Here is a 13,537-nt window from a genome sequence, read left to right as displayed (position 1 = left end):
TTACTTGATTCATCTGTAAATCAAAATTGTCTAATTCGATTTATATGCGGTCTAATAATTCTACTTAGTTTAATTCGATTTACTAATAAAAATTGCAAATCGAATTATTCTAATTCGATATATATATAAATAAGGCTTTTGGGTGATTCAGATACCATTTCTTGCTTTAGATAATATTAGTAATATTTGACTCCCTTTTAATTTATTCAAATATTTTATCCCATATTTTATATTATTAATAGTCAATTTGATGGTTGATTTTTTTGTGTATAGCTCTCACGATTCTAAAAATTATATAAACATACCTTATAATAGGAAAGAGAAAAAAATTTCTACCCGAATAGGGGGCAACTTCATTAAACTTAAAACATGTGGAGCAACTCTAATGCCAATTCAAATTCCAATATTATAGATTTAGGAAGATTAAGAGAAAACCCATTTCGAATTTTTTAATGTAATAAATAATAATGTCAGCAGAACAATTAAATAAACCGCATAAATTGAATTCAAATCTAGTCTAGTGTTGTTTTTTTATCTTTGGTCTATGTCTTCCATTTTCAAACATCTGAATGCCAAACAGTCAACTACGGACAAAGTTGCACGCAGCAATAACCACCACCACCGCAGCTTCCAACATTGTCATAGCAAACATAAGATCAAAATCTTCGAGCACATTCAAAGCACATCACACCAATCTACCTTGTACATGTGATCTGAATGATTGATTGATTGATTGATTCACCTCTCTCTCTTGCTGAGTTTCTTAGCTTATTGGAACTTTGAAGGCAACTTGTGTTGACACCATATCCATTCATTCTTAGATCCTTGTGATACCCTTTTGGCTCATCGTTCTGATTGAAAGAGTTCAACTTTGGAACTTGGTGCTTGAGGGGATAATCAAAGGTGTGATCTTCTGAGTTCTTGTTTTTAACATCAGAAGAGGCTTCTAGAAGCTGAGGTGATGGTGATGAAGGAGAGAGACGAGGAACTTGCCTTGTTCCTTGAGATGAGGAGGAAGGAGAAGGAGAATGAGAAGAACAACCTGCTCTTTCTCCAAGACTCTGAGGAACTTGATTTGTCCAATTTGGGTATGTTTCTTTTTCTTTTATCTTTTTCTTCACGCCCCTTTTCTTTTTTCATGGTGCTTTATTATGTGAGCTTATGCTGTTGTTCACTGCAGAATCCAATAGAGAGAACTCTACCATTTCTAAGATCGTATCTTCAGTGCCTCCTAGGAAGACTGGGGTTGAAGAGTTCTTGAATTCGGAGAATGATAAGTCTGATTATGATTGGTAATTGGGTCTTTTAAACTTTTTGTTAATTGTTTAATTTGAGTCATACTCTTATGAGAGTATCTAGATCTTGTAGATTACTATAATTGGATTCAAAAGGGAATTTTAATTAAACCTTAATTTTCTTGTGGGCCACTATTTTTATAGCTGATCTGGTGTGGAACTGATAGTAAATCAAAATGGTGTGCTAGTTTAGTCGAAAGTAGTTAAGATAATGAGATGAGAAGTATATAAAAATTGCAGATAATTATTTCATAAGTTGGCTTTTAGAATGATAAAAGTGTATGATTGTTTTCTTCTTTTTGTTTTTGTTTTTGAGCAGTCCCCACTTGAGATATCTTTTTATGCTTTGAACCTTAATTGTCTTTGTTCTTATCATTATTCAAGCATGATGAATGGCTCATACATTGTTAAGGAAAGTTAACTACTTTTGTCTACATGAAAATATATGATTGGGTGTTGGTATAACTTGAAATTTCCGATTTCTAATTTTAACATCAAAGTTGATTCTGGTACCTTTTCTGATCCTCCAAAAGAATTAAGTTAGCATCAAGCTTTAGTTTTCAAATATACTCCTTCAAAATATTCATATTGTTGCTGATTTCAAATTGAAACCTTAAGAAGTGGAAAAACAATTGTATTCTCTTTGTGTGCAACACACCAAGTTGCTTCTTATGTAAATTTGGACTTCTCTGCTATGCTGAAATTGTCTAAACTGAATAATATAATCACATATGACTCAGTCATATTTTCTGGATTTTTGTTGCATTATAAGCTTTGTCCATTGCAATGGCATCCATCGTTCTGACGAGAAGTTTGTTCTGTTTTAGGCTTCTTTCGCCGCCAGATGCTCCTCTTTTTCCAACTCTTGAAAAGGAACCACATATATCAGTAAAGAGCGAAGCAGAGATTCATAAAACTCGTCCAACGGCATTAAAGCCTAGGGTGTGTATGAACAATTTAATCTATCTAAATTTGTGTATGCTGCAAAACCAGAACAATTGGTTGGATGCACCAACCTCAAATTCAATTGACAAGTTATCTTTTAAAATTCCACCTATGAATATTTGAGACATTCTGTTTTCTTTCTCTAGTTGATTTGATATGTGCAACTTTCTTGTTATTATCATGTTACAGGTTTCTAATATCCAAGTAGAACCTAGTTCAAGAACCAAGTCCAATATAGTCACTAAGAATAATGTAACAATGCCAGGGCATGGTTCTTCCACCACTAGTAACAAAAAGCCTTCCTCATCTGGGCCTCCATCCTCGGCTTCCTCGAGGTCTTCAACGCCCTCTAGAAGGTCAACATTACCTTCTACTACTAAAACCTCTAGGCCTTCCACACCTTCCTCCAGGCCCACCTTAACATCTGCAAAGCCTGCAGCTCCATCACTGAGATCATCCACGCCTACTACCCGATCCACTTCCAGGGCCTCAACACCTACTTCAAGATCTTCTTCGACAGCTCCTAAGGCTTCTCAAAGATCAGCAACACCTAATCTTAGATCATCAACCCCATCAAGGACACTTGGTGTGTCTGCTCCTCCGACTAGGCCTTCTTCTGCTTCAAAAGCACGCCCTGCAGCTGCAAAGAATCCAGCTCAATCGCGTGGTATCTCACCATCAGTTAAGTCTAGACCTTGGGAGCCTTCACAAATGCCTGGATTTTCTCATGATGCTCCTCCGAATTTGAAAACATCGTTGCCTGAAAGGCCGGCTTCAGTCACGAGGAGTAGGCCTGGAGCACCTAGCTCCAGACCACCATCATCTTCTGGCGAGGCTACCAGCAATGAAAAGCCTAGAAGGCAGTCAAGCGCGCCGTCCAAGGGGCGGCCTTCAACCGGGTCTGCCTATAGTGGTCAGAGCTCCTTGCATGCTTTGAGTAGAGCTCGTTTCACTGATGGCGACGAAGATAGCCCGGTTGTCATTGGGACAAAAATGGTTGAAAGAGTTGTGAACATGAGAAAATTGGCACCTCCTAAGCATGTTGATCATCACTCTGCCAACAACAATTCTAATGGAAAATCTTCCTCTGGTAGCTCTGGATTTGGAACTACACTCTCAAAGAAATCTTTGGATATGGCAATGAGGCACATGGTATGTTCATAACTTTATGCATTCTGTTTCATATGTGTCGTTGAATAACTGCCTTGAAGTAAATTAGTACATTGAGAGTTTTTGCTGTAAACGAAATAGGATCTTGAAGGTTGTGATTTTCATACCCGGGAACTTCACGATTGGTTTCTCTCTCTTTCCCCTTTCAGATATTCATCATGATGGAAGTTTTTCTCGTCTGTTAGAGAGAAATTGAAAAATGTCGTTATCAATGGGCATAGAGAGGACAATCTCTATAGGTGTCTTTTCTTTTAATTACAATTAGACAAGAGTAGAAGTTTATATTATAATAAATTTCCAACATTTGCCACTCTTTAGAAGTAACTCACTCCTACATGGCAAGAAAATATGGTAATCATGTGTTGCTAAAATACACGAGTAAATAAGATTACTTGAGTTATGTCTGTTTCATATTAGGCAAGGCAGTTACCAAGTTATCTCCGGTTTCTTTTCTTTTTTGGCAGGATATAAGACGAAGCTTTCAGGGAAATATACGGCCACACGTGACAAACATTCCAGCCTCTTCCATGTACAGCGTGAGATCCGGTGGTTCCTTGAAGAGCAAGGCAGCTGGTGTTTCTGATTCTCCCCTTGCCACAAGCAGCACAGCGAGCTCTGAACCGATATCTTGTGACGGAAGCGAGGTTGAAGAGAGCAATTTTGGAAGCTAGAGGTGAAATTCGCCAAGTGCTCTTGCCATCTTATTTTCTTTGCTGTAGAACAAGCGCCAGCGCATTTTGTGGAATCATGTTCCTGGCCAAATGTACTAATGGTTGAGCCTCTCTTCTCTGTGGCACGAGGATTGTTTGTACAAGACATTTTACTTCAAAGTTTAAATTGATGAGCTCGTTCAATTGTTTTATTGAACACTAAATCTGCTGAAAGGTTCACAGTTGGAATCTAAAACAGGTTTAGGCTTAAATAAGTGCAACAGATCAAATTTACTTGAACATGGTTTCTTTGATTTTTAACAAAATAATATCTCTTGTTTTCAAGATTTTGTAAAAACAAAAGTTGAAATCATTAAATCTGTTTTTATTATGCTTTTCTAAATCTTGTAAAAGTAAGAAACATTAAGAAGAAATCAAGAGATTATAACAGAAAGAAAGCAAATCCTAAAGTTTCTTATGGCTGGTTTCTGTCTTTGAAGGCTTTTCTTTTTAAGTTACTTAACTGTTTAGTCTTGCCTGTTATGTAAAAAAAAGAGATGAATGATTATTGATATTTCATCTAATGAGATTTTATTTTGTTGGATTTCAAATCATGTAACTTTAGTATATTGGATTTCAATTCACGTAATATAATAAAACATATAAATAATAATTGATATTTTGTCATTATTAAATAATAAATTAGAATAAAAAATAACATTAAAAAGGAGTAAAAATATTTATCGTTAGAATTTGTGCATATTTACAGATTAAAAAAACTAAAGAATAGATCGACATGAGTATAAATATTTTAGACTTATTATCCAATTATATTGCAAGAGTATCCGTATTGTATGTTTTAGACGTGTCTGTACTTCCTAGAGTTTATCACAATTAGTAAATATTGTAAAAGCTAATTAATCATATGATCATTTGGTAAAGACAAATTTCGTATATAAGTATAGTTTTAGCTAATGCCAAAAGCAAGGATATTGTAATTGTTTTTTTGGACATGGTGAAATATTTTCAGAATTTGTTCCCTGCATTTAATAAGAGCTTCTTACATTAAAATTGAGAATTACATTAAAATTGAGAAAGTACGACGAGCCAATATATTTAATATATAATGTGTATAATAAAATTAAAAAAAATTAAAATGATATAATAATTAACTTAATTAATTTTTAATAATTAGTAATTTTGAATTCAAATATTAGGGTCAGTATTTTTCAACATTAACCCTAATTCTAATTCTCTCTCAGCGCCATTCTTCTTTTTCTTTTTTCTCAACACAGACGTTCTCTCTTTCTCCCTCGCATTGCCATCATCCACCGCACCAATCCCCTCTCGTGTTGCCCTCTTCAATCGCGCCTCAGCGGGCGCGTCCTCCCTCATGTCGCCCTCCATCATGCTGCAGCGACACCGGCCATCGTTAGCGTGGCCGTTGAAGTTCGCCACCTCATGTTGCCTGACGGCCTCCCCCTGCTCACGCACCAAACTTGTTGCGATCCTGCTCCCCCCGATTGACGCCCACCAACACGATAATCTCCTCTTTGTAGTGCTGCTTCAATTTTTATGTTTCTCGTATCATTAATTTTTTAAGTTTGAATAAAAGTGTGTTGGATATTTTGTGTGTTTTTTTCTATATTTTGGAGTTTTTTTCTCATAAGGTTGGATGTTTAATTTACTCATATTGAATTTTTTTTTCATGGATGAAGTTTACAGAAACTATTATTTTGTAACTTTCAGAAGACCAAAGCTTTTGAAATGATATTGAAGAAGAACCAAGGTCTTTGGGTCCTCTTGGTCTCCAACAGGTATCGAATCAAGATTGTTTGCTTATTTTGTGGATGAATATTCATTAATGAAGTGATTAACTAAACATTAAAATACCTATTGCAAACTGAACAGAAATCGATGTTTTATATAAGCACCTTAATTCTGGGAAATATGCGAGGTACACTGCTGAACAGGTTGAAGCTCCTGAAAGGGTCTATGCTGAGTGTCCAAAACCAAGTTTTCTCAGGTGGCAACAACTGATCCGAGAGTGCGCCTTCATTCTAACATTGAACCAAAGCAAATCAAGGTTTGGTTCCAGAATAAAAGGTTTGCCTCAAACTTTTAGTTTAAACATCTCACTTTTTTTTTTGGTTGATTGTGGGGTGTTGTCATCTAACAATCTTAATTTTGTTGTATTTTTGGCTTCAAAGATTGCAACTTTTTTGTTATGTGAATTGTGGGGTGTTGTTGAAATAGAATCATAATGGTGCAGGTGTAGGGAGAAGCAGAGAAAAAAAGCTTCGCAGCTTCAAATTGTGAACCGGAAGCTTACAGCAATGAATAAGTTTTTGATGGAAGAGAATGATCGGTTGCAGAAACAAGTGTCACAGCTTGTGTGTGAGAATGGTTACATGAGGCAGCAATTGCAAATTGTAAGTATATATGAAACACGTGCTTGTGTGATTAACAAATTTTCACCTACTTTTCAAAAGAAGTTATAACGCTCAAAATGTATTTTTTGATGCACTACTGTATATGTGTCATGGTTTAGATTGAATTAAGTTTTGTTTATTATATCAACATGTGATGAGAATATAATCAATATATATATTATTTTTGTGTTTTGGTCTTTTGAAGGGTTATTTAAGTAATTTTTGTCCTTAAACACTGCAGACATCAGCTGCAACTACTGATGTTAGTTATGATTTGGTGGTTACTACTCCTCAGCATTCCATGGTTGAAAATTAGCTGCAATAGAATGAGAACGATTCATTACTGCTGGATGTTCATTTTACTAGATATGCGGATTCTTATTTTTATTTTTAAGTGGATGTTTAATTGATTGGATTGAATTTTAAGTAGATACAATTTATTCAATCTTAAATTCCTAATGAATGATAAGGTTTTTGGTGACAAATTATTGAAGAATTTCAATCTTAGGTACAAACACATTCCCTTAACTCTGCACATCAAATTTAAGGCTCATAATAGAATGAATGTTATGAGTTGTTGTAGATTGTGTGGATGAAAATGATGCACAACTAGTCTTTGGCTATGCCCTTTACAAAGATGGAAAAAATACCAAGCTCTTTTATCTCTTGGAAAAGTTTAGTTCTGATATTTCCGGTAAAAGCTTTCACAATGGCCATTTCATCCAAAGAATGCGAGCGAAGGCTTCTTCTCTTCTCAAGTACAATTTTCTCACCAAGTTCACAATTTGATTCTTGAATAAATATCTATACATGAAGACATAAAGTTCATATGATCTTGCTTTTGTACTACTATGTTTTGCAGTGCAAAGTTATAACAAGGAACTGTCACATCTCTATTAGAAGAAAATGGAATTGTCAAAGGAGTTCACTACAAAACTAAGAGTGGAGAAGAGCTTACAGCAAAGGCTCCTCTCACCATAGTTTGTGATAGTTGTTTTCCAACTTAAGACGTTCTCTCTGCAATCCTAAGGTATGAATTCTATCATGTTAAATTTATATCTTTTTATTATATTGTAGAATAGAATAATGGTTCATAGTTCAAAGTGATTCAAGAGATTTTTTTAACTTTCTTCAGGTTGATCTACCATCTTATTTTGTTGGTCTAATCCTGTAGAATTGTAATCTTCCATATGCAATCCATGGACATGTTATCTTAGTTGATCCTTCACCAATCTTGTTTTATCCAATCAGCAACACTGAAATTCGGTGATTTGGACAAGTAATTAATGATAACAAAATTGATGAATTCTCAATTCCTCGATTACAATGTTATTGATCTCAAGTAACATTTTTTTGCTTTTGGTATTTACTTTGGTTGTGCTTTCTTTGTAGGCAGCTAAAACAAGAAGAAAAGCATTGTATGGAAGAGCTACATTGAAACATTGTTGTCATGAAACAATCTCAACTAAAAGTGTTTCGGTTGAATTTGAATGTTTGTAGCAGAGATTTTGAATTTTTTTATGATTTAATAGATGTTTTTTATTAGAAATATTAGAGGTTTTTACCAACTTGAAAACTTACGCGCCATTTGCATCACTACATGAATTAACGACCTTGTGTCCTTAGCGTTGCGGACAAAAGCAGAATGTCTCACATTGGTGTGCAATACTTTTCCATAACTCTCAAACCACATAACAAAAGAAATTAGTAGAGTATGTGCATGCAGAATCTAGCAACTTAAGCAAAAGACCAATGTTATAACCAAAATAAACATCCACTTTTTGAGTTACATTCAGTCTAATCAAATAAACATCTACTTTAACATAAAAAATAATTATCCTCCTACCTAATGAATTGAACATCTGACGTGTTTTAATTGTATTTACTTAAATCCAATCCAATCAAATAAACGTCTACTTAAGAATAAATATAACCATCCGCATACCTAATGAATTGAATATCTGACATATTTTAATTTTATCTGCTTAAAATTTAATCTAATTAACTAAACATCTACTTAAAAATAAAAATAAGCATCTACATACCTAGTAAAATGAACATCCAGCATATTATGGATTGATCACAATTTCTAATATGTACATTAAATTTCTCATTCATAGACTCAGAATAATATTGTCATATGTTTTCTCTGCAAATAGTAGCATTCCCATTAAAAGAAGAGACATGGCAATAAGTAACAAATATGTACTTAACTCGTCATTTACCAAAATCATTCACTGACAAACTAAAATGCACTTGTCTCGTTAAATTAGTGAACAAGTATGGGATTAAGATCATGAACACGAAAAGGACAATAGGTAAAAAGTATTGTCTAAGCTTGTGGAATTTGGAATCTTTATTAATTTTCATAAAATTGGCAAAGTAATCAACCAACATTTCTTGAGCTCCTTGTCAATTGCTATTTAAGCTTTCAAATTTGTTCAAGTGTCTGGTTTCTGTATCCTCTCTTGGGAATTATTTGTGAGATGATCTCCTCAATTTTCATGCACCTTCATAAAAGACCAAGTCATTATCAATAAATGTAGGGATTCTATGTGCTACAGTAATCACTATGCATTCACTAGTTTCTTTTCTAATAGTCTTTTGAATTAAATTGTACAAAATTTTCGCACTAAAATAAAATCTAATGCAGCCATCAACAGCAACAACTTGTTCGATATGCTCCAATACATTCAAATTTCAACCATGGTGTTCTTAATTATGAACAATCAAATAACTCAGCAAGTTTCATTGCATGAACATCTAGTTTAGATAACGCAACAAAATGGCAGCCCCAAAAAAGCAATGTTTACAACACTAACATTAAATCAGTTGCAACCATCTACACCACCAACAACTTATTCTACACATTTTAATATACTGAAATTGCAACAATGGAGTTCTTCACTATGAACAGTCAAACATCTCAACAACATTAAACTGTATCTACGATTAGCAGCAACAGAAACAGCAATCATGAAAATAAGAAATTAACCCACTAACCGTAGATCGTCGACGACGGCAACTGTTAGGGAGCCTTAACACCAATGAAGTCGTGACCCGTCCAATGGTCACGCTCTCAACTGGCTGATGCAGGAGGCAGGACCCAGGCCACAGGGGGTTACAAGGGCGCGCACACCTTGCACGTTACTGGCGCTGAGACAGGCCAGCGGCGGAAGATGAGCTTGCGCAATGGGTGAGCGGTGCAGGACCAGGGCCGACCGATATAGCTGTTGCCAGCTAGGGAAGACACGCGCGAAGGAGGTTGGGCACTGCAGTTCTGATCGGTGCTGTTGGAGGTTCCAGGTCACGCGACGCCACGGTGGTGGGATGTTCAGCAGCGACCGTGCAGGGTTTTGGGGGTAAGGTTACCGTCGGTGCAGAAAAGGGGAACGAAGGAAAATTTGAATTAAGGATTATGTGGTGGTGGTTAACACAAAACTAAATAGAACTTTTGGAATTAGGGTAAATATGAGTAATTTTTATTTTTAACTCATATTGGATCAAATAAACAGCCCATTGTATACATTGTACAGATACCTCATTGGCTCCCTAATGGGATTCAAATGTATTTTTCGTTTTAGAATTTAATTTCAGTAAACAACATTGCCTTTTTTAAGTAAAGACTCAGTTCGGTCTTTGTAAAAAAAAAATATATTTCCACCATCAATTTTTTTATTTTAGGATAATACGATTATTCTATTAAAAAATCTATTAAATGGAATAAAAACTAGTTTGGTGAAAATTTTATTTATAATTTGTAAAGTTTTAAACTCACATAAACTATTAATGAATTTATTTTTAAAAACTTTTTTCATTGGTGGTCAAATGGAGCAAGACCATTGCTAGAAATATTGTCTCAAGAAAAAAAATAATTATAGTACAAAAATCTTTTAAAAAAAATTACATTAAACAAAAAAAATAAAAGACCTGTGCAACGTACGGATAAAAATTTTCTATTGGTAAGATTTATCTCTTTAATCTACTAACTCATAAAACATAAGACAAAAAAGATACCACATCAAATGAGACAAAAGAAGTTTTTTATTCTTTTATATTTGCATTATTTGTTAATTTTACGATGGCTATGGTATTTATATATTTGTAGCGATTCATGCGAAAAAACATCGGAGGTGGTTAGTGTGACCAGCTGCGTCCACTGTAGAATTTATAATTAAATATCACACAGCTTTCTTTTTCTCCTAAAAAAAATTGTCCATGTCTTAAATTTCTTCCTTAAATAAATATTGAAATGAATAATTTTAGATAGACTACTTTAATATGTAATAAATTTTTATTATAAAATTTATATAATTCTCCTTCTTAGACAAATTAATTCTTTCGTTCTTCTAACAAAATTTTTAATATATACATTAAAAATTAAGTCTTTCATAAATTAAATATAAGTTGAAACTAATAATTTTCAAACAATTATTAGTTAACAATTTTCTTTTTTATTTGTAGTTACAACTCAAATTTTCAATTATAATCTTGGTAGCTAATTATTGTTTAAAAGAACTATTTTACCAAGAAAATCATAAATTTATTATAAAATGCTTAACTTTACAAAAATATTATTATACCATACACTAATTCTATTTATATTCCACTTACTCTGTTTTAATTTTTTTAAAATTCTCTAAAAGAACAAAAATTTATCCGGACAAAAAAGTTTAATTTATATTTTTAATATTAAATTGGTTAAATTACTTTTTTTTTTCAAATAAATTTGAAATATATTAAAAAAAACAAATTAAATTATATTAAATACTACAAAAAAAATTTCATTTATTGGAGTGAAAAAAAAGTAAACTTCAACCAATTATGATCAATGTTACATTAATCTAATTAATACACAAATTGAAGTATTATATACTTAATAAAAGAATTTACGATAAAAAATTATTTATTTTAACCAAATAAGTATCACAGAATAATTAAATTTTTTTATAATACTTAAAATTAATTCATAAATATTAATGTACTGTCAAATGATTATTAGATTTTTGAGAATTTTTGATTTTTTATTACACAACCATGTAATAAAATTCGTTTTTTTATATGAGCATTAACACGGTTAATATAAAAAGATAATTATTTTTATTGATTTAACATTACATAACTAAATAGATGTATAAAATTATTTTATACTGAAAGAGAATCTCATTTTATCACAAATTTGGTCCAATTTTTTTAACCACACTTTTTCACCTATTTTAAATAACTTTTAGAATTTTCAACCGCAAAATAAAAAGTCCAAAGAATACACCAAAACTCAGAACAGAATGGTAAGGGATGAACTTGGGTATTAATGTGAAATTGACAACCTTAACTTATTGCATGTGAGTTAGGAAACTAACTAAAGAAACATAAAATACCAAATACAAAATTGAAAGAGAATGAGAATTTAAGTAAGTGAAGCTCATAGCCTTGTAACTTTCAAGTTCAATACATTCTAATTAGAAATCAATGGCTTCATATGTATGGACAAAAAACGGTCATGAACTACATACATTTGGCATAAATGCAATAATGAGAATGAGTAATAGTAGTATAGAAATATTTATATGCATATGTATGTATATATTATTTTAATTTATGGTTTCTCACCATCCAACTGATTGAAAATGGTCAGTGTCTCAAACACATTAATTTCTTCTCATGCACCACTCAAGCTTAAAATTAAATCTAAATAAGATGATTCTATCTATTTTTTGTCACCATATGCATTCAACCATAAATCATAAGCTGAATATAACACAATTTAAAATTACAAATTTATTTTAACAATCCAAACACGTTGTAAGTCAGTATAGGCATATATACATGCATTATTAATGTAGTTCGATGCTGCTTAATGCTGTCATAGTTTGGTAGGTGGTGATGTTCCCTTCCAAAATACACATTTTTTGCTCTACTTCATACTCAAGAATCTCTCTAAAAAATTTCAACATAGCTTAAATGTGATATTAGACCATATATATATATATATATATATATATATATATATATATATATCAGAAACTCTAAGAGAAGCATTTTTTAGTAAATTTGGTTATTCCTTTGTCTTGAATCAATGTTCTTGTAGAGAAAAAAACATAAAATAGTTGATATCAACATTTCAAACATTGTCATACTCTAGAGAGACACAAGTTAAAAGAAAATTCAGCATAAAAAACAAAAATGATTTTGAGAACTTTTAATGAGACTAAATAAGTGTTATTCAACTTAAGTGCCATTCCAAACGACTAAAACTTTTTAAAATTGGTTTTACCGTACAAAACAACAAACAAAAAAGAACAAAATAAAAATAGAAAATAAAGGACAAAGAACAAAATGAAATGTCAGCCCTCTATAAATCAGTTGTGATGAGATATTGTTCAACTTCATGTATCATGTGACAATATATAAAATATAAAGTTATAAACAACATAGTCTAAAACATAAACCTTGGTTAGCAATTGAGATTTTTATAAGACTTGTTATATTCAACTACTTTTAAGAAAGTGCACACAAATTGATTAAATTAAAATCACACTTGTTAATGACAAAATATAGAAAATTGAAATTTGAAAGCATGCCACTTCACTGAATAGACAACATCTAATTCAAGTGACAAATTGAAGCAACTAAATTTTTGTTAGTAAACAATAAGCAAATTCTCTAGTACACTTCTTTAATTATTATACAAATTAAAAAATAAAATCTTTCAAAATATTACTATTTTTTCATAAAGAGAAGAACCAAATGAGAGTAACGTATTCAAGAAGCGTCTTATAGTCATAAAAAGATAAAAGAATATAACTTCTAAATATTCAGCACTTGGTTCTGTACAAACATGCCTCATCACGAAAAGTTATTGTCTTCCTCAAGCATATGATGTAAGTCATAAATGGTGTGCCAAATAGATAACAACTAAGTGCATATAAAAGGCATATAGCTCAAAAATATTTTTTGTAAACTTACAAAGGCATGTAGCTGAAAATCAAGAATATCAAAGGCAATAATACAATCTGAAATTTAAACAAAAAAAACACACAAGCAA

At 32.3% G+C, this 13,537-nt stretch overlaps 1 protein-coding gene, 1 long non-coding RNA gene and 1 pseudogene across 2 annotated transcripts; 2 read left to right on the top strand and 1 right to left on the bottom strand.

Moving 5' to 3' along the window:
• The first annotated feature begins 514 nt into the window (after nucleotides 1-514).
• On the top strand, nucleotides 515-4,423 carry LOC112797008 (uncharacterized). Its single transcript, XM_025839731.3, has 5 exons — nucleotides 515-1,088; nucleotides 1,181-1,292; nucleotides 2,123-2,237; nucleotides 2,430-3,392; nucleotides 3,875-4,423. The coding sequence occupies exons 1-5, from the start codon at nucleotides 962-964 to the stop codon at nucleotides 4,079-4,081; spliced, it is 1,524 nt and encodes a 507-aa protein (XP_025695516.1). The 5' UTR covers nucleotides 515-961; the 3' UTR covers nucleotides 4,082-4,423.
• Nucleotides 4,424-5,284: 861 nt separating this feature from the next.
• LOC112797009 (homeobox-leucine zipper protein HOX32-like) lies at nucleotides 5,285-8,041 on the top strand (annotated as a pseudogene).
• A 548-nt stretch (nucleotides 8,042-8,589) lies between these two features.
• LOC140184452 (uncharacterized) lies at nucleotides 8,590-9,930 on the bottom strand. The gene is made up of 2 exons (XR_011881267.1): nucleotides 9,496-9,930; nucleotides 8,590-9,002 (listed from the first exon to the last, which is right to left on the bottom strand). It is a non-coding gene; the product is annotated as an uncharacterized lncRNA (long non-coding RNA).
• Between the last annotated feature and the right edge of the window lie 3,607 nt (nucleotides 9,931-13,537).

This window comes from Arachis hypogaea, chromosome 4 (assembly GCF_003086295.3).
Source record: "Arachis hypogaea cultivar Tifrunner chromosome 4, arahy.Tifrunner.gnm2.J5K5, whole genome shotgun sequence".
NCBI lineage: Eukaryota > Viridiplantae > Streptophyta > Magnoliopsida > Fabales > Fabaceae > Arachis > Arachis hypogaea.
Note: the sequence above shows the minus strand (reverse complement) of the source record. Positions and strands in the feature narration are given on the sequence as shown.

Coding starts and splice junctions, on each gene's coding strand:
- LOC112797008 (XM_025839731.3), top strand. CDS start 962: ATGGTGATGAAGGAGAGAGACGAGGAACTTGCCTTGTTCCTTGAGATG. Junction 1,089..1,180: donor ACTTGATTTGTCCAATTTGG/GTATGTTTCTTT, acceptor TGTTCACTGCAG/AATCCAATAGAGAGAACTCT. Junction 1,293..2,122: donor GATAAGTCTGATTATGATTG/GTAATTGGGTCT, acceptor GTTCTGTTTTAG/GCTTCTTTCGCCGCCAGATG.